This window comes from Protopterus annectens, chromosome 4.part0 (assembly GCF_019279795.1).
Source record: "Protopterus annectens isolate FY-2018-M chromosome 4.part0, PAN1.0, whole genome shotgun sequence".
Classification (NCBI taxonomy): domain Eukaryota; kingdom Metazoa; phylum Chordata; order Ceratodontiformes; family Protopteridae; genus Protopterus; species Protopterus annectens.
The window spans coordinates 1,622,832,669-1,622,853,985 of NC_056733.1; the positions used below are offsets into that span (position 1 = coordinate 1,622,832,669).

A 21,317-nucleotide genomic window follows, 5' to 3' on the forward strand; every position below is an offset into this window, starting at 1 on the left:
AGAAATGCTATACTCACCAAATGTAAAAAAACAATTCTATTTTACATGTATCAGCATGGTTTGGCCATGCAATGTCTGATTGCACTGTGCATTTTTAAAACTGCTTCTTTAGTACAACATTGCAAATAAAACTACACTCCATATCAACCTGTTACATAGTTCATTTGACAGTATTACACTTTTAGTATTTTGTTTTCTTTTGGCAGGTCCTCTAATTTTCAACAGGCTGCTTGGTAATAGTAAATTAGAAAAAAATTGTCAACAGGCCCCAGAATACTCTCTCTCTTTCTCTCTCTCTCTCAAACGCAGTTCAGGGTTGTTATACACTTCAAATAACATCACTATCAGTTTACAAAATAAAACTGGAACAACGTTTATGCAATATTTTTTGTGCCACGTTACACATTTTACCTCTTCAATTACATATGTTAAGTTTCAGTAGAAAAATATTTTATCTCGTTATAGTATTGTAACTATATGATTAACTTTGGAGTTTCTTTTAAATAATTCTCACTTTCATCTTTATTACACATTAGAATAGCTACCCATTCTAGAGGTACAATAACACACTCATGGTATATATTCTGTTTGATACACTCCTATGGATTGAAAGGCCCTTAGCTTTAATGATCATGGAAGTACATCAGTATCTGTAAAATGCATACCCCCCCATGCATTTCTACTTACTTGCTACATATTTCCTCAAAATGTGACCACATTTTCTTTTGAAAGGCATTTATCATGAGTAAAACAAGACTACAGTAATTTGGAAATTACATATTTTAATTTAATTTGATTTCATTTTATCATAATACTACTGGCTATACTGTGCATGTTTTTGGAGGGATGCAGTGGAAAGAGATTGCAGCTAAAAGTCCTACACATATCTTTGACATAACATATTAAATATTTTTCACAATCGTGCCACAGGCATACTTCCCCATTTAAAAATGCTGACTGTTGTACATTTTGTAAAAACCTTAGTTTTTTCACCTTTGAGACACAGCTTTCAGCTTCTTCATTCAAAAAACAGTCACAATGCCAAAGCTAAAAATAATGAGAAGCAAAGGCCCAAAATTAGGGAAACATTTGCTTTGAGGCCATAGAGAAGGGGATATTTTCATTGGAAGTGAAGGACATGGTCTAAAACATTTTCCTTTGACATCAGACCATGATATATTAGCTGATGCGATGGTAAACTGAATGTGCCTATGTGGAAATCAAGCAGATGTGACAAAAGGTACTTATTATCCTCCACTAAGAAGAGAGTAATGACACACGGTGCAGGTGGGGTAGGATAATTTTGATGAGAGCTACTTGGACAGTCTTCTTGAAGACAATAATTTTGGTTCATTGATGCATTTAATAAGAGAAGCTGGAATATTTTCAAAAGGTCATATTAAGAATCACTACTTTTCCACTAGTGCGTGGTCTGCTTCATTACCACCCAAACTTTTCCACTGAACAGACACATTGACACTCCTATCGCATCTGCATTCCAAGATGCAGATGTGACTCCTGGTGGCTTCACTGGTGTGCAAAGTATTGATGTGTCTAAAAAATTTATAGGATAGTTTAAACATACTGGCCTTAAATCTTAAGCAGTTTGTACCAGTTCAGATAAGAAGAGCATCTTTGATATTTCTTCCCCTTTATAAATATCTGAAGAATTCTGACAGTCTAACACAGAAGATGCACTTTCTGGGTTGCATAGTAGTTAAAAGAGTTAAATCTGCTGATATGTATGACTATGTATCACAGTAATGTGATGTAACATACAACTACTGTGTTGGAGGTATTCTTCTTCGGGGCAGAAGTTGTAAAGGTCATTACTGTGTTTTATCATTCTTCCTGTTTTGGTTTTCATGTTTTCAGTGTACAGACAGGCATGTCTTGAAAAAAACGCTATTCAGAGATAGTGATTATAAAGACTATGAACCTTCCTGTTTATACAGTGCTTCTTTTACTCAGGCATATAATGCCACTGTGGAGGAAATGGATTAGAATTCAATTATAAAACAGTAACAAGCTATTACAAATATATTCTTTCTTAATAATTCTGAATAATTAATATTCAGTTTAACATTACGTAGACTGTGCAAGTCCTATCTTCTCTAAAATGTCATTCTTCCTGCCAAACATTATTTTATCTATCCTTTGTTGACCAGTCTTTAATAATTCTTAATAATTAATATTCAGTTTAAAATTACATAGACTGTGGAAGTCCTATCTTCCCTAAAATGTCATTCTTCCTGCAAAACATTATTTTATGTATCATTTGTTGATCAGGCTAGTAGCAGCCTCTTTTCAGGGGAGACCTGAGGTAGCATTTATACTAGTAGGGGAAATTTGGCCAGGGCATCAGAAAAATGTTCCTACTCTTTTCAATAGGTGCCATGGGATCTTCTATATCCAACTCAGCTACCGCCAACTCAAGCAGATGGGACCTCAGTTTAATATCTCATCTAAAGGACAACACACGCAGGAGTGCCACAACCTCCTTATGCTGCACTGCAGTTTCAGAACTTACTCTACCTGGGGTGGGAGTAGAACCCACAGCATTCTGCACCAAAGGCAAATGTGCTACTTGTTGTGCAACTGACACTGCCAGCCTAGCTGCATTCTCCCCACAGATTCCATTTATTTCTATATAGTTTGCTCCTTTGTTTTTCTAAAGATCCTACTTCTAGTTCTTCTACCTTGTTTACAACATTTGGTAATTCAGTTGCAATTGGTTTAGGTTTTGATTTCTATTGTCTAGTAATTGGTATTTTTTTCTTGTCAGCCAACAGCATTAAACTTACTAGGGACTTACTATCTCTAGACAATTCCGTTTATATATCTTAACTCAAAAGAATACTTTTCTTAGTTACAAAAATTTGATCTCCAACATTTCTGGCAAAGTACCCTGTAGGAAATTCCTAAAATCTATAAACTCACTGCATTCCCCTGCCCCCCCCCAAAAAAAGCATAGAAAACAAAACAAACAAAAAAGCATGTTCCCAAGTACTCCTCTCTTTCCCATAGCTTCTTAGCAATTGCTGTCTATCTGTAGAAAAATTATTCAAAGTCTACCTGGCATATAAAAATACCTAGTCAACCAATTATGTGCAGTCCTAAACCTTCTAAATTTTGTTGCATACTTGGGAACCATATAATCTGTGTGGAGTCTGCATGTCCTCCCCGCGGTTTGGTGGGCATTCGAAAGACATGCGTAAATGGGCGTGCCTTCGCTGAAGGTTAAACATCGAGCTGGCACCTCAGCGTTCGTGAAAATCTACTGCCAATCATTAGCAGACCGGAGTTCCGCTGTGGCGACCCCTAACCGGGAAAATCTGAAAGACAACAACAACTTGGGAACCATATAACTATTCTCCACATTGTTTCTTTGTATATTGCTTTTCCACCTTCATTTCCCAGTCTTTTCTAATCTCCTCTGATTGATTCTTTATGTTGTATGACCTACAGATGATCATTTTTTATTTATTTACTGACATTTGTTTACTGAGGAAGCCCAAATGAGTTATAAATACACATTTTCAGTGGGGGCCCAGGGAGAAAAGCTCCAGACAGTTAAATAACATTAAATAAAACAATAGTATAGATATAATTAAAAAGCATATATACATGCAATTTGACAGTGGAATACATAGGATACAGTAAATCATGTAAAAGCTCCAGTGGTATAATAATTAAAGAAAAAAAAAATTACAATTAAATATGACAGTCAGTATATAGAAAAGTGTTAAAAGTATTGTCTAGTATGCTAGGAAACAATAAAAAAAGAAGATACAAGTCCACTGCAAGAATGGGAAGAGGGCAAGTGTTGAAAGGGTACAGATAAATAGTTTGATGAAAGGGTAGTAAGAATGCAAAGTATTTCTCGATGCAAATTATACAGGAGAGGTGCAACCTCCATTTCTAGACTCAACTATAAACTCATCTAGAGCTGGTCTCTTGAGTAACTCTCCCCTGTCCCTTTCTCAATGTTGTATCTTTTGGCTTTTCCCAGTTAGGGGTCGCCACAGCGGAACTCCGGTCTGCTAATGACTGGCAGTAGATTTTTACGTACTGACTTGCCAGGCCTGATGCACAACCTTCAACGAAGGTACGCCCATTCATGCATGTCTCCATGCAGAAGACGCTTTAGCTGGGAATCGAACAGGACAACGCCTTACTGTGAGGCGACAACGCTACCGCAGCACCACCACTGCAGCTGTTAGTCCCTTTCTCTATACTTATACTTATTTATCAGTCCATTGAGTGAAAGGCAGTCTCTAACTCGCAGTTCACAATTCTATGTGTCCCATCCTTATCTATGACTTTTCCCTTACTAGTTATTTGCTCCCAGTACCTTAGTTCCTTTGTTAGTTTTCATCAATAAATTCCAGGTCCCTCTTGCTTGTTTTCTATACCCCTACTTGCAATTGTTTCTGTTGGCAACATTTCCTATCTCCATTCTTGTGTTGGCTTAGTTTTCAAAATATTTTCTTCTACTTTGTCACACTAGAGTCTAGTCTATATCACACTTTTGGTCCAAGGTAGATACTGTAAGCTTTCCTTCTTCAGAAGATGTGGCCAGTGTCAGAAATGTTCCTCTCAGGGTCAGTCTTGAAGGAGCAGATATCTAGGAATCATCAGAATTAATTTCCAGATTCCAAATGTTCTAAAGGACAGGAAATTGTGCCTCTTTTGACAAGGATGTTTTTTGGAAGCGACTTGAGGGGGCAACCCCCTTCCTTTGAAGTTGAGGACCCATATCCTCTTTCTTCTAGTCTTGTCAGAATTTCATAATATTGTTGCCCTGTTTCCATCCTGCTAGAATTATCCTTGTTTGTATGCTTGTTGTTTGTTTGCTTGTTATTTCCCTGGAATGCTAATTCCACCTAAAACGCGGCTTCTCAGCGCTTCTGTGGATCCCTAGTGATATCTACATTGCTTACTGTACTTATTTCCTTGTTTCACTTGAAAGAAAGTTACTGTTTGTCATTTTTGCATTTAAGTTACCTGTAACACATTGCACTTAAGTTACCTGGAACTTGTTCACTAAAGCAATTATATGTCAGCACTAAAAATTAAAAGCACTACACCCTCACTCCCCATTGGCCCTTGTTTTCAATTATAAAGGAATTCCCAATATTACTCTAGCATGTCCAAAGGTCAGTTGTCAATCTCCTCTCTGGTCCAGCTGGTGAACCTGGGAATCTTGAGGCAATGTTACAACTGCCTCATGTACATAGACAACCCTCTCCTCCTCCCAACAAATTCCAACACATGTGAGAGATGCAACCATATAGCCAAACTGGAGGCTAATCTCTCTCAACTCAGTACTGGCATAACCAGTCAGGAGGAGAAGGAAACCACACTCACTACAATTCCAGTCTCACATAGACCTACCACGACAGCAAACCAAACACATAATCACACAAAAACATACTCGGAGGCTCTAAATAAAGATCTGCCTAAGCAGCAGAGACCACCAAAGCAGACACCCAAGCAACCACTTCCCCAAAACAAAACACGTGCAACACATATCTCACAAAGCCAGTGTGCCAAACAGTCACAGCCCTTAAGGCTAAACAACACACCTGATACACTTGTAATAGGTGACTCTATTGTCAGGCACACTGATGTCCCGCTCACCAGGCTGAACAAGGAGAAGGTCACGGTGAGCAGCCTGTCGGGCGCTAGGATCCACCACATAACACAAGCACTCAGGTCACTCCAAGGCAAGTACAAATATGACTCAGTCATTGTCCATGCTGGTGTGAATGACCTGAGACATACCTCCCTGGACTACATGAAAAGAGACATAGAGGAGCTCTCTGAGCATGTAGCCCAGGCCGGTTTGACCCTGACCTTGAGTAGCATCTTACCCTCACCAAGAATGATGCCACAATATGAAGACAAGATGATCAATTTCAACAATTGGCTTAAGTACTGGTGTCATTCAAAGGGGATCCAATGCCTGTCAGCCTGGGATGATATGCTCAACAAGCCATGATGCTTCGCTAGGGATGGCTTGCACCTGTCACCCCTGGGCTTTCAGATATTGGCAAAGGCTCTTGCTACCCCCATAGTGCCTTTTTAGGCAAGGCTGAAAAGACAAACCCACCTCCATAGGTATCACAAGGGATAAGAAACTAAGAGTAATGTTACTCAACGCCAGAAGTCTAAACCTCAAGATGCATGCACTTGAAACTCTCCTTAGCATGGAGAACATCGATATCTGTGCAGTAACAGAAACCTGGTTCAGGGCTCCCAAGAGCACCCCAGCACTACCAGGTTATACCTCATACCATGCTTTTCAGCCCCAAAACTTGGACCGAACCACAAAAGGAGGGGGAGTATCGATATTCATCAAAGATACCCACACCTCCAGGTTGGTGGCAAAGCACGAAGCATCAGAGACTATCCATGTGCAACTAACAGTGGGTAAAACTGCCTTCCAGTTTATAGCCTGCTACAGACCACCCTCCCAAACCCAGGAACCCCACTTGGCCTTCCTGAGAACACTGGAAAATATGAAGGTCTCTCACAACACCATTATATTGGGTGACTTCAACTACCCAAACATAGACTGGGAGCATTACTCTAGCTCCAACACCCTAGCCCAAAGGTTCCTAGAATTCATAAACTCAAATGCTATGGAACAACTTGTTACCACTCCCACAAGAGGGGAAAACATACTGGACCTGATCATCACCAACATGGGGACTCTATGCTCCAGACCAGAAGTGTATCCCTCACTGGTAAGATCAGACCATAAACTGATCTCACTGGATATTCACATCCCCCCTGCCCAGAAAACTACAGTGAAAAACTTCTCTAAAGCAAATTTCACACTCCTCAAAACCGAAGTGGAATCCTTCAGGCCTGTGGAAAATACAGCCCAGACCACAGAATCCTTTATAAATGCACTCTATGAACACCTTCAGGAATGCATGGATCATGCAATCCCAAATAAAACCAAGACCCAATCCTCCAAAGGCAGACGTCCTGTCTGGTGGACCCCAGCCATAAACAAACTATACAACTGAAGGAGGAAGCTACTACATGATAGAGAAAAATCCCAAAAAGGGAAGGCATCTCTGATCAGTATTAGCAAAAAACTAAGAGCACTCATAAAATCGTCTAAGGCCAGCTTCGAGAGAAAAATTGCACAGGACACTAAGGATAATCACAAGGCTTTCTTTAGTTATGTTAGGAACCTGGGTGGGAATTCCCAGATATGCTCAGAATTAGTCCAAAATGACAAAAAATACACCAAACCCACAGACATTGCCAACATCCTAGCTGACAGGTTCAGCACAAACTCCCCACCAAAGGGCAAATATCTATCCCAGCAGAGTGCTGCCCCCCTGACATCTCAAATGCTCAGGTAAGAGCTGCCCTCTCCAAAGCAAAAAACACAGCATCAATGGGACCAGACGGTGTCCCGGGCTGCATCCTACATGAACTCCAAGAAGAGCTAAATCCAAACATAAAACTACTGTTCAATCTCAGCCTTACTACAGGATATGTACCCAAACAGTGGCATACAGCAACAGTGGTCCCTCTCCACAAAGGTGGTGCCTCAATGGACCCTGGAAACTATTGCCCCATAAGCCTGACTAGCTTGGTCTGCAAAGCTATGGAAAGGATCATCATGGACCTCATAAATAAAGATATTGGGGACCTACAGACACTGGATCCTACCCAGTCCGGCTTTGTTAAGGGCAGATCCTGCCTCTTAAACCTGGTCAACTTCTTTGAAACAGTCACCAAGGCCATTGGGAAGGTGGTCCACACAACCTACCTGGACCTCAAAAGCCTTGATACAATACCCCACTCGGGCATTATAGATAACCTCACCAGCTTAAATATAAACCCCTATGTCACTAGATGGGTTGCAAACTGGCTCAAGGACAGAACCCACATGGTTAGAATTGCTGGAGCCATGTCAGACTCCAAACCAGTTACAAGTGGCGTCCCACAAGGCTCAGTCCTGGGACCTCTCTTGTTCGGTATATATTTCTCGGAGGTACAGGCCAACACAGAAGGACTGTGGCTGACCAAGTTCAGATGACTGCAAACTAGGCGCCATAATCGACTCTCCAGCCGACACAAGCATCCTCCAAAAGGGCCTCATAGAAACAGACAACTGGTGCCAGAGCCATGGCCTCAAGCTAAACACCAAAAGGTGTATAGTCATCCCCTTTGGCAAAAACAAAGTGCCCACAAATTACCACATAGGTGGTAATCTATTAAGTACAGAAGAAGTAATTAGGGACCTGGGGACCCAAGTTGATAGCAATCTCTCATTTGACAACCACGTGGCCAAAGTGGTAAGAAAAACATTTTATATAGCCCATGAAGGGATTCACATCTAGATTAGGGGAGGTCATCATGCCTTTTTACTCATCCCTCATCAGGCCCATAATCGAGTACAATGCCCCTTTTGGGATGTACCTTACCAAACACCTGCAGCAACTGGAAAGACCCCAAAAGTACCTCACCAAGATGATCAAAGGGCTCAAACAGATGCCATATGCTGCCCGGTTAAAGAAACTCCAGATCTACTCAGTGGCATAGCGCCTGCTCAGAGGCGACCTGTGCCTGACGTATAAAGCCTTGTCCAACCCAGAATTAAGGGACATGCTGCACCTCAAAAAATCCAAATCCCATCGAGCTACACGCTCGAGAGACTTGAATCTCAGCACTGAAATAAATAGGACATGCTGGAGGGACAGATTCATAACCCAGAGGCTCCATTCACTGTGGAATAAAATCCCAGTCCAGGTTAGGCAGAGTCCCTCATTGATTCTCTTCAAGAGGAATCTTGATGAGTGGATGGGAGATCGTAGGTTTACCTCGGGTATCACTTCTGTGTCACTGTTAGACAGAGGCACAGTATACTAACCTCGAAAAAGGGCATAGCAAAATTAATTTAAAATGGGTGTTGAAAGCCAAACATACTCTGGCTAGGCTTATAAATGCCCTAGGGCAGACAGCCTAGTATGAACCTATGAACCTATGAACCTAAGAAAACGTAGCTGATAAGAGACAAAATAATCAGCTGTCATCTCATTTGCTGTACCATTCATTCCCCAGACTTGTGACAACAGCATGATGTCTATAAACTACAGGTACCATTCGTTCCCCAGACTTGTTACAACAGCGTGATGAGTATAAATTACAGGTACCATTCCCCAGACATGTGACAATAGGGTGATGACTATAAATTACAGGTACCATTCCCCAGACTTGTGACAACAGCGTGATGACTATAAATTACAGGTACCTTTTCCCAGACTTGTGACAACAGTGCGAGGACATAAATTACAGGTACCATTCCCCAAACTTGTGACAACAGTGTGAGGACTACAAATTATAGGTACCATTTCCCAGATTTGTGACAACAGCATGATGACTATAAGTTACTGGTAATATTCACCAGACTTGTGACAACAGCGTGAGGACTATAAATTACATGTACCATTTCCCAGATTTGTGACAACAGCATGATGACTATAAGTTACTGGCAATATTCACCAGACTTGTGACAACAGCGTGAGGACTATAAATTACAGGTACCATTTCCCAGACTCATGACAACAGCGTGATGACTACAAATTACAGGTATCATTCCCCAGACTTGTGACAGTGTGATGATTATAAATTACAGGTACCATTCCCCAGACTTGTGACAATAGTGTGAGGAATATAAATTACAGGTACCATTCCCCAGACTTGTGACAACAGTGTGATGACTATAAATTACAAGTACCATTTCCCAGACACGTGACAACAGCGTGATGACTATAAGTTACTGGTACCATTTACTAGACTTGTGACAACAGCGTGAGGACTATAAATTACAGGTACCATTCCCCAGACTTGTGACAACAGCATGATGATTATAAATTACAGGTACCATTTCCCAGACATGTGACAACAGTGTGAGGAATATAAATTACAGGTACCATTCCCCAGACTTGTGACAACAGTGTGATGACTATAAATTACAGGTACCATTTCCCAGACTTGTGACAACAGTGTGATGACTATAAATTACAGGTACCATTTCCCAGACTTGTGACAACAGCGTGATGACTATAAATTAAAGGTACCTTTTCCCAGACTTGTGACAACAGTGTGAGGACTTAAATTACAGGTACCATTCCCCAGACTTGTGACAACAGTATGAGAACTACATATTACAGATACCATTCCCCAAACTTGTTGACAACAGTGTGAGGACTACAAATTATAGGTACCATTCCCCAAACTTGTGACAACAGCGTGATGACTGTAAATTACAGGTACTATTTCCCAGACTTGTGACAACAGGGTGATGACTAGAAATTACAGGTACCATTTCCAAGATTTGTGACAACAGTGTGATGACTATAAATTACAGGTATCATTTCTCAGACTTGTGACAACAGTGTGTGGACATAAATTACAGGTACCATTCCCCAGACTTGTGACAACAGTGTGAGGACTACAAATTACAGGTACCATTCCCCAGACTTGTGACAACAGTGTGAGGAATATAAACTGCAGGTACCATTCCCCAGACTTGTGACAACAGTGTGAGGACTATGAATGGCAAGTACCATTCCCCAGACTTGTGAAAACAGTGTGAAGACTATAAATTACAGGTACCATTCCCAAAACTTGTGAAAACAGTGTGAGGACTATAAACTAAAGGTACCATTCCCCAGACTTGTGACAATAGTGTGAGGAGTATAAACTACAGGTACCATTCCCCAGACTTGTGACAACAGTGTGAGGAATATAAATTGGAGTACCATTCCCCAGGACTGTGACAACAGTGTGAGGACTACAAATTACAGGTACCATTCCCCAGACTTGTGACAACAGTGTGAGGACTATAAATTACAGGTACCATTCACAAGACTTGTTACAACAGGGTGATGACACTGGGGAGCCAGTATATTTAATTCAGGGTGTTTCTCTTTAGACAGACATTAGTTTCCAGCATGTTTGATAAGTCAATGACCTTGAAAATTTTTGCGCTGAGGTTGAGAGGCACTTACATTTTCCCATGCTTGAATTGCTGTCCTATGGGAAGCAAGCCCAGAGAACAGTTTCTAGAGTAGTTGTCGGTAATCCCTTTTCCAGTCCCTTGTTTTTCAACACAAAATGAGAAGCCAGACCATGCTTCAGCCGAAGGGAAGTTTTCTCAGGATCTGTTTTGGATTCAGAAAGAAAAATATTTTTCACCAAGGACAGAATTCAAAACATGTTGCATGATTTTGGTGGGAATCACTCATATAACACTTGCGACCATGGAGTTCCTCAGAATTGATAGTGATCTTTCAGTAAACATTCACATGGTACATGGGACAAAACTGCATATCAGGAAAATGCACCTTTATTTCGGGAACTTGTTAGCTCAGGAGGTGGATGTATTGGACAAGTCTTTCTTTCTTATTCCTTAGGCATCCATCTGGCATTTCTTAAAATGAAGGAAATGTGGTTACCAATGCACCTTGTTTTTCTCACGGAGCAGACAACTGTCTCACTACTGAACATTTCATTTCACAGGTGGGGGGATCTCCTGATAGTGTCAGATAATGCAACATTAATGTGGCATATCAACAAACAGGGAATCACTTTCTCTTAACCAGATGTGCAAATTATTGATTGCTCTGTAAGACCTTGAAAATAGTCATGAGCTCATGCTAATAGAAAGGTTCCTTGTGATGGAAATATTATTCTAAGATGAATGATTAATTGGTACAGTCCATCAGTCATGCTAGACCATGACTGGCAACCATATTCCAGGGCTTGAACAAACTACTTTGATCAGGGCATTTTTTGTATATATTCTTTCCCTTTCCTTTAACTCCAAGGCCTTGGCAATGGGATGAAAAAATGGACAGAGATGATTTTTGTGACTCCAAGACAAACCAGGTAACCTTGCTTTTATCTCCTGTTTCCATGTTAAAGGATGGGCTCCCTGTTAAGATGCTGGCACTAAAATACCATGTACTGATAAGCCTGAAAAAAAGACCACAAACACAGGAAAAAAGTATCGAAGATTGCTCTTCTCCTTCAAACTTCTTTTTTGCGGGGCTTGAGGTGGGGTGCAAGCAAGACACCCATTCCCCATGAACATATGCGTAGCAACACTGAGATCAGCATACCTTGGCAAAAAGTGAATATTCAGAGAAATGGCATCTTCAACGTTCTATATTTAAGTCTATTCTTTTGGCCACTCAGCCTCTGTATACTCACTCTAGTGAGTCCCAACATTTTAAATGGTTACCGTAAGGATGTCTGCATTAGTACCTCAAAAAGGATGCATTTTAACACGAGGATTGGGCGTTGTATCCATCCATTCAAATGCACATTTGACTATGCAGTTGCTGCACAGATGACCTAGGTGGAAAAAGTTTATTCTCTGGTGCTATAAAGAAAATATTGCATTTTACTATACAGATTTGCCTATGCTATTAAACTATTTGACTAGGTTAGGATTTGTCTTATTCCTCTATCGTGATTGACAGTTTAGCTTTGTCTGCTCTCTTAACTTTGAAATATCCTTTAGTCTCTTCCAACTGTTAAACTATTTTGAGAGACGTGTTACATCTTAAACCTGAAAGGATACTACTCAATATCACAATATAGAGATTTAAACAGCGCAGTGGTTGCGTTGTCACTTCATAGCGAGAGGGTCTCTGGTTTGAATCTCGGCTGGGGTGCCTTCTGTGCAGAGTCTGCATGTCCTTCCTGCGTCTGTGTGGGTTTTCTCTGGGTGCTCCAGTTTCCTCCCACATTATAAAGACATACGTCTGGAGTGTTTCTCCATGGGCCTCCACTGAAAATTGGCTTTGTTCCAAGTCAAACATTCTTGGTAAGCAAATGTTAAATAAAATAAATAAAGCTCTAATAATGGCCAAGGTGACCCTGGTTCAATTAGCAACTTGGGCATCTAAGAAGCTAGCTGGGAGAGATGGGCATACCTTAGAACAGTGATAGTCCGAGAGTCACTGGAGAGTCTGGTAGACCTGGAGATTTATGGGGGCACAGAGTAAGCCAGAAGCAATGAAGTACAAGGGGAACAAAAAAAAACAATGAACCACTGGGGAGACTGATTGTTCTAGAATGAGCTATGGATTTTTCTTCAGGAAGAATAAACAGCTCACCTTTTGAACCTAGAAGTCAGTTTCAAGTGTTGTTCTTGAAAAACTGTCTTCTTAGCAGCTATCATACCAGCGAGGAGCATTTTATTTCTGCAGACATTTGTTTTCTACCTATTATGTTATGATCTATGTTTGGTAATGCATTGGTTACTGTAACTAATCTTATTTATATACTGTTGTGAAGATATAGTCTACTCGCATTTTCTGTGTATATACTTCCATTCTGATTAACCTTATTTGTGTTTTACAAAGTTTGTTTATTAATTGTTTTTGCTGTTTATTAATTATTTTTTATCATTTACTTTGTATTATGTAACTGCAGCTTTTCTTCCCAGGCATCCACTAAAAACTGCCCATTGCGGCTCAGCTGGACCATCCCAGTTAGCAAAAGCAATAAGTAATAAAATAGGGCCAATCACCCCTAGCATTGGTGTCAACAGTGGTGCAGTGGTTTGTGTTGTCCACTCCCAGCAAGAGGTTCTCTGGTTTGATTCTCGGCTGGGGTGCCTTCTGTGTGGAGTCTGCATGTTCGTGTGAGTTTCCTCTGGGTGCTCTGGTTTCCTCTCATGTTACAAAGACGTGTCTGGAGCATTTCTCCCTGGGCCTCTGTTGAAAATTGGCTTGCTCCAAGTCAGACTTTCCTGGTAAACAAACAAATAATATGGCTACAAACCCCAAACATCACATGTAAGATGGCAGCAGTGGTGCAGATCACGAAAGTTTAGTCCTCTCCTGTTCCTCAGAACAGGCATTGCTGTTTTCTAATTCTTACACTGTGTTTCATAAGGGCAGGATGGCTATGGTCACCAACTCATTTTTCATGCCTAGGGTTATGCATGAATTTGCTTTGAAACAGAAGGCACAATCACTCTTATTTTATAATCAGGAGAGAATTCTATGGAGAACCTTTAACAGTGGTGGACATTTGAAGAGACCAACTGAAAATAGGAATGAAGATTTTAGTAAATAAAATATTGTTCTCATTTGTCCTATATAATCTGAGTGTTCCTGTGGAAAAAAAAACAACTTTTTCTGAATACTTGTCAGTCTGTGTTTCTACTAATTTTGTTGGAGCTGATAAACCAGATTTTTAGGTAGATGAATATACAATTTGAGAGGCTTTCCATATGATAAGCTCCATGGGGGGGGGGGTGCTGTTTTGCTTTTGTTTTTTTTCTTAGACATTGACAAAAGCCCTAGTGATTCATGAAATGTAAGCAAGAAGACTAATATTTGTTGTGTAACTGTTGTTCTTCACACATACCATTTAAGTGAGTATGTCACCTAGTTTGCCTAACCCTGTGATTCAGAAAGCATCCCTTACACACAAATAAACCGCAGCAAACACAAACAGCAGTTTACACAATCACATAAAATTGACTTCAGAGACAAGTTTAACCATAATGAGGAAGAGCTCATTATTGACTAATTTGCACATCTCTCAATCAGGTCTAATTAGCAATAATAGTAGTGCTAAACAGCACCTTTCAGCAGTAATTACTGCTGGTGACATATGCATCCAAATTGTACAGCCACCCCACATTCACTTTTCCAAACACAAGTAGAAATTCCTACACACACACACACACACACACACACACACACACACACACACACACACACACACACACGCACACACACACACACACACATCACTACATCTCTCCTTCATTTTACCTAACCTTATCTATAAAGTAGTATCCCACACTGATTATGGAGGGAAGCAGCACTTTGCCTCTGTTAATTAGCATGGCCAAATGTGTTAATTTATGCAGCCCAGCAATTCTCTGAATTGCTCATTTGTGCAACTCCCCTAACACAGGCATTTTAATGGCAGAGCACATGGCTAATTGGCATTAGCCAGTCCTCAGGACTGCCTCCTGTTATTTACAAGGTGGTTATTCTACCTCCACGTAGAATCTCTGCAGTGGGCACAGCCGGCTTTAGGCACCAGCAAACCCTGCGGTCACTGGGAGTCCACTGTTCCTGGGGGGAGGGGGGGGGGGTGGTCCATCCTCAACCACAGAAATTTGTCCTGTCTTGACATTTTGTAACATATCTGTCAAACCTATAACAACTAGTACAGCAGTTATGTATACTTAAGAGGGCAATAACTCTTATTTGTATCTCCTTTACAATTTAAAGATTTCTCTGGTTATAGTAACAGTGTTTTATCAGGTAACAGCTTTCACAATTCCATTAAATATTTTACCAGTGACATACTGTCCCTGGCTTAGTTAAACCCTTCTGGTGGACCTTCTCTCTAATAAAACTAACAACATAGCCATCTGTATGTCTCTGCGGTACCAATGGCTGCAGGGAGGGGTCCCTTAATCATCATTGACTGTATGGGAACCCACAAAAGCTTGTTCTGGTTGTGGAAATATGAGGAGAACAAAATGTATTAATTTTCTGGTTATGCACTTTAACCTGAATAGGGCTTTGATATGACCCTGTTAGGATAAACCTGATAATGAACATGAGCAAGGTAAGCACTAGAAAGATCGGCAGGCCAGAGTGACTGATCTCAGTGCAAACCTTGAATTTTAAGAAGAGCTGATGCTTCCAATCTATAGCAATGATTTTCTTTTTCAGGGTTTTTATAAATACTGGCAAACTACCAGATACTATAACTATCGACTTCTTTGCTGAAGAATTCAATGCAGTGCCAAACATAATAGCAGAATCTTCTTCTTTTTCTTTCAGCTGCTCCCGTTAGGGGTCGCCACACTGGATCACCTGTTTCCACTTCTTCCTGTCCTCTGCATCTTGATCTGTCACACCAACCACCTGCACGTCCTCTCTCACCACATCCATAAACCATATCTTAGGCCTTCCTCTTTTCCTCTTACCTGGTAGCTTCATCCTTAGCATCCTTTTCCCAATATACCCAGCATCCCTCCTCAGCACATGTCCAAACCAATGCAATCTCGCCTCTCTGACTTTGTCTTCAAACCATCCAACCTGAGCTGACCCTCTAATATACTTATTCCTAATCCTGTCTACCCTTGTCACACCCAGTGCAAATCTTAACATATTTAACTCTGCCACTTCCAGCTCTGACTCCTGCCTTTTTTTCAATGCCACCGTCTCCAACCCATATAATACAGCTGGCCTCACTACCCTCTTGCATACCTTCCCTTTCACTCTTACTGGTACCTGTCTGTCACAAATCACTCCTGAAACTCTTCTCCACCCACTCCACCATGCCTGTACTCTCTTCTTGACCTCTCTTCCACAATCGCCATTACTCTGAACTGTTGATCCCAAGTATTTAAACTCATCCACCTTTGCCAACTCTACTCCCTGCATCCTCACCATTCCTCTATCTTACCTCTTACTCACACGCATATATTCTGTCTTAGTCCTGCTGACCTTCATTTCTCTCCTCTCTAGAGCATATCTCCACCTCTTCAGGGTCTCCTCAACCACAAATCACACAAAAGCAGTTGCTGGTTGTGGAAAAATGAGGAATAAAAAAAAACATATTAATTTTCTGATTAGACTCTTTAACCTCAACAGGGCTGTGATATGACCCTGTTAGGATAAAGTTGATAATGGCATCTGCTCTCAACCACCCCCATTCTAAAACCAGCCCTGCTTAGATATGCGTGTGTACTGAAAGTTGCTCTAGGTTATTTTAATTTTTATCACAGTCAAACCTTAGAGGTGTGCACAGGAGGTCATTATAGTTTGTGTTTGGACTGAGGACAGTGTAGTCATTGTTTCTTTTACTTTTCTCAGAGACCTAGAGAAGTACAAACATGGTTACTATAACATATATAGGGACAGTGTACTGTCTAGGACCAACAAAGTAGAATCCATTACTGAAATCATCAGTTTTTTGTTCACTTTCCTAACACTCACACATATGGCACATATATGTGTGGATACCTTTGGGGGTTAAGGCTGAGAAGGCATGCGATGTGTATGTATGACAGCAGTCACTTCAAATGCATGACTGTGGCAATTCTCTGCTTTCATCTCAATCTACCACCAGAAGGATGTATAGACAGCAACTGTCTTTTTTTTCTGGAGGGGGGAAGCAGGTAGTATTCCCAGATTAAGACTTGTGTATCTTCACAACAGTGGCTTGTTAGTTTATTGTGAGCTACTACTTTGTCAGCGTTGAACATTAAGCCTTGGGTATAACTTACTTTTTTTTCTTTCAAAGAAGACATAATTGGTAATTCTTTTCGTACTTATGATTTTTGTTTAGGCCACTACTGGATTAAAAGGTTGGGGAAATGCTCTTAAATGCACCCCAGAGCATCTATAACCCTATGGCGTCTTAGCCCCTGGCTTATTTCAGTTGTTTCCTAAACGGTTATTGCTGTCTTGCTCAGGAAGGGTATGCTGAAAGGATGCAAGAAAACCTAATGCTGAACAACAACACAGAACTTATTTCCTTAATCATAATTTCTTTTCAAGACATCATTGGATGAAAAGGCAGTGTAAAAAGAAAAGCAAACTTTTATATGCACTTCAGAATACATACAAAGTTGTGGCAAGTTGTGTATTTTTGAAAAAGCTGAAGAGCGAGGCAAAATGTGAGGAAAGGAAGAAAAAAAGTAACATGTACAGAATGGGGAGCCCAAGAAAAAGAGAAGGACTGGAGGGTGTGTGTGTGGGCTGGAACAGTTAACCTAGGCACCATTTGGGTTCCTATCAGAAGAGCGAACGCTTAAAATAGCATACGCACTTCTGTTGAACTGAAAACAATGGAAGCTAATAATGTCAAAGGCACTGAACAGAGATTTTTTTTCCTAGGGAAAAAAAATCGCTGGGCCGTTCTTGGGACTTTGCTGTTTTCTCCACTGTGGTGCGATCTCGGAGTTGGTATATTTAAGTTGGGGGGCATGGGGGCACTTTTGTGCTATTTTGTTTGTACATTTTATTATTTTTTTTTTTGGATCTGCAAATTTTTTTCCCTGGGCCCCCAAAATGCTAACACCGGCCCTGGCAGTGGGCCTGTCTCTGAATCAGAAAAAAAAACATTAATTAGTAGTTGGATAATCGTGTTAATCCCATGGTAAGTGTATTTGTTTAATGAACTTGTATTATACACACTCTCTCTGTCTGTCTGTCTCTAGTACAACTTCAATTTTGTCAGTGTTTTTTAGTTTAGATCTTTTCACTTTTAGATATTTTTCTGTTGAGCTTTTCACTGTAGATCTTAGGATTATGGAGACACATATATGTGTGTGTGTGTGTGTGTGTGTGTGTGTGTGTGTGTGTGTGTGTGTGTGTGTGTGTGTGTGTGTGTGCATATAAATATACATATATATGTTTACTGTCAAAATGTGGAACGGCACTTGTGCGAAACTGGGATGACTGAATAGGTGTTTTCCAGTTTCAGTAATGCAGATCCAGAAATGTTTGAATGCTCATTAGTGAATGGTTGTGTGCATTCGCAAATATGAGATCAATGTTTTGATAACAGAAATTACATTTCAGTAGGGATCAGGAAATTTACCCTTATCTTCACTTAGTATGATCTCGGAGTTGAAATATATAATATGCAGGGGGTGTGGGAGGCGCAGCTATCCCACATAGAAGGTGCAGGGGGGCTTGCCTCCCTGCAAAACTGTAAAAACTTGTGCTGCAGCTATACAATTCCTACTGCAGCTTCAGCACATGTGTCTGAAGCTCTGACATCACCTCCTGACATTTTGAATAAGTTCGAATATGGATGTCAAGCTTATGATTTCCGACATTCTGTAACAGTGGCATTTCCAAATTTGAAATGTCAGTTTGAACAACTGAATAACTTTGTTTTGAGATTCAATGTTTTGACAGTAAACAATCCATGTGTGTGTGTGTGTGTGTGTGTGTGTGTGTGTGTGTGTGTGTGTGTGTGTGTGTAGCTAGATAAACTGATTTACAAAATGAATTAAGAAGGGTAGAGGTATTTTAAAGAAATACAAATAATATATGGAGGCAAAATGTTACTAGTCATCCAGGAGTTCCTGTCAATTGAGCATGTACATGAATTCTGCAGTTTGTTTTATTCATGGAAGCATGTTTTGCCATCTTTTATCAGCAGGCAAATGCAGGACCTTTAATAAGGCTGCACTGTTTAGATTACTCATGTATTCTTTAACAGTGATTCAGCCTGTTTTGTATTTTGAGCATATATCAAAACTAGCCTACATTTGCCAACTCCACTGCGCAAAAGAATACAATTCTGACTCCTGACTGCACCCCACGTGACCCAAGGCTGATTAATTACTGGAGCAGTGGAAGAGCCGATGAAGGAAAATGAGAATGAACATGTGATGTAGGCTCATCTGTCCTCGAGCAGCATGAATGGCTCCTACTGGATGCATGACTGGCAGCATGTTAAGTCAAACTCTGCACTCCTACTGAGATGTGTATAAGCACAGCAGCAGTAACACATAGACAAGGTATGGCATCGAGGTTCAAGGAAATTATAATATCACTCTGCTAGGCCCTTATCAAATCCATCACTCCTTTAGCATGTACCTAACTAGGCATATGCAACAGTTAGAATGCTTACAGAGGTTCCTCACAAAGAGAATCCAGGATATTAACACACTGTCCTATACAGATTGCCTTATAGCCCTGTCCCTATGCTCAGTCTCTTATAGGTTGTTAAGAGGCGGTATGTGCTTTGCATATAAGGCATCTTTAGATGATGCTTTTGTACATCTGCTAAACCAGTAGCACCAAAAAAACTAGATCCAGGGATATGAACTTTTCTTGTGACATAAACAGAACATGCTGGAAAGACAGATATTTGTCTCAAAGGATTCCGATACTCTGGAAAAGGCTCCCCATCCACTTTAAGCAGAGTAACCCTATTCAACTGTAACATTGATCACTGGATGGGAAATCATAAATTTATCAATGGGCTGGTCCCCAAGTCTATTTTAGGCATATATACCTATGAACCTATATCTGTCCCATGCATATGTACATATATGTGCCACTGAGGTAGCATTGTAGCAGATGTGTATCTCAGGTTGTCAAAGGGACCAGTACATTGGTCAGGGGAAAAGCATCTATCCTTCATGGCACCGTGATGCAGACTTCTGTTGGATAGAAGGTGTCAACCCACTCTGCTGGACTGGTCATTGGAAAGTGTGGGTAATCTGGAATCCAGTGGCAGAACTGTCACAGGAAACAAATGAGTGAGGCTTTTTAAGTCTCTTGATTATCAGCAGACACAAGGAGACACAAATATCAAAGACTTTATCCTCATTTTCATTTACTGTGCACAATGTTTAAACACAGGAGCCATCTTCTACACAAAGGCAGGTTTAAACATCATACAATTATTGAGGACAAGTTAGGCAGTTTCATTGGATGACTTTTAATTCATGGCATAATTATCTAAGTTTTCTAAAAAAAAAAAAAAGATACCTGTTTTAGGATTCATGCTGAACTTCTCATGCTCATTTCCACTGAGAATCTTGTACGTCACTTCTCCAGTCTCCATTCGAGCAAACACATTCATTATCTCTGTCCCAATTTTTGTATTCTCAGTTACCGTAGCCATGTACTCACTGTGTAAAAACACAGGCAGATAATCACTCAGATCCACAACTGAAACCATTACAGTGGCAAAAGCAGAGAGTTGTTTTGGTGATCCCTGATCTGATGCACAGACTGTCAGCTCAAAGGTAGACTGGTGCTCCTCCGGTAAGGTTTTCTCAAGGCGAATGATCCCTGTTGATGATTCAACAGAGAATTGTTCACTAGCTGATTCCACAAGAGAATAAACCACATCTGAGTTGAGACCTATAAAAGAGGGAAAAAAAGCAATTATTTCCCTGCAAGGCCGTCATTACCCTACTGAGGAATGCACACAGTATTAATTTACATTTGTATAAATTAAAGAGCAATAAACAATGTGAACAAATCATTAAAGTCCCCTGTGGCAGTTCCAGCTATGTCACAGCTGAGCTAATCAGTTGTTCACAGAAATAATAAGCTGGGCTGGCAGCTGAACTTCTAAATTTAGACGGTCACTGATCAAGGATTACAAGAATGAAAGTGCATCTGTGTAATGAAAGATCTTTAGGGCCAATTACTAGAATCAGTACAATTATTTTTCTACAATGCATTTTTTATAAAATTCATAAAATAAATGACAACACCAGTGCTTTGCATATTTAATGTGCATAATCTGAGGAT

General features: G+C 40.5%; 1 protein-coding gene across 1 annotated transcript in view; it reads right to left on the reverse strand.

Annotated features, from left to right (window-relative positions):
• The window catches only part of FAT2 (FAT atypical cadherin 2), a 1,015,713-nt gene that overhangs the window by 181,224 nt on the left and 813,172 nt on the right, over positions 1-21,317 (reverse strand). Inside the window, exon 15 of the mRNA XM_044069413.1 lies at positions 20,544-20,921. Within this exon, the coding sequence (XP_043925348.1) occupies positions 20,544-20,921 (378 nt within the window). The remainder of the gene's footprint in view (positions 1-20,543; positions 20,922-21,317) is intronic.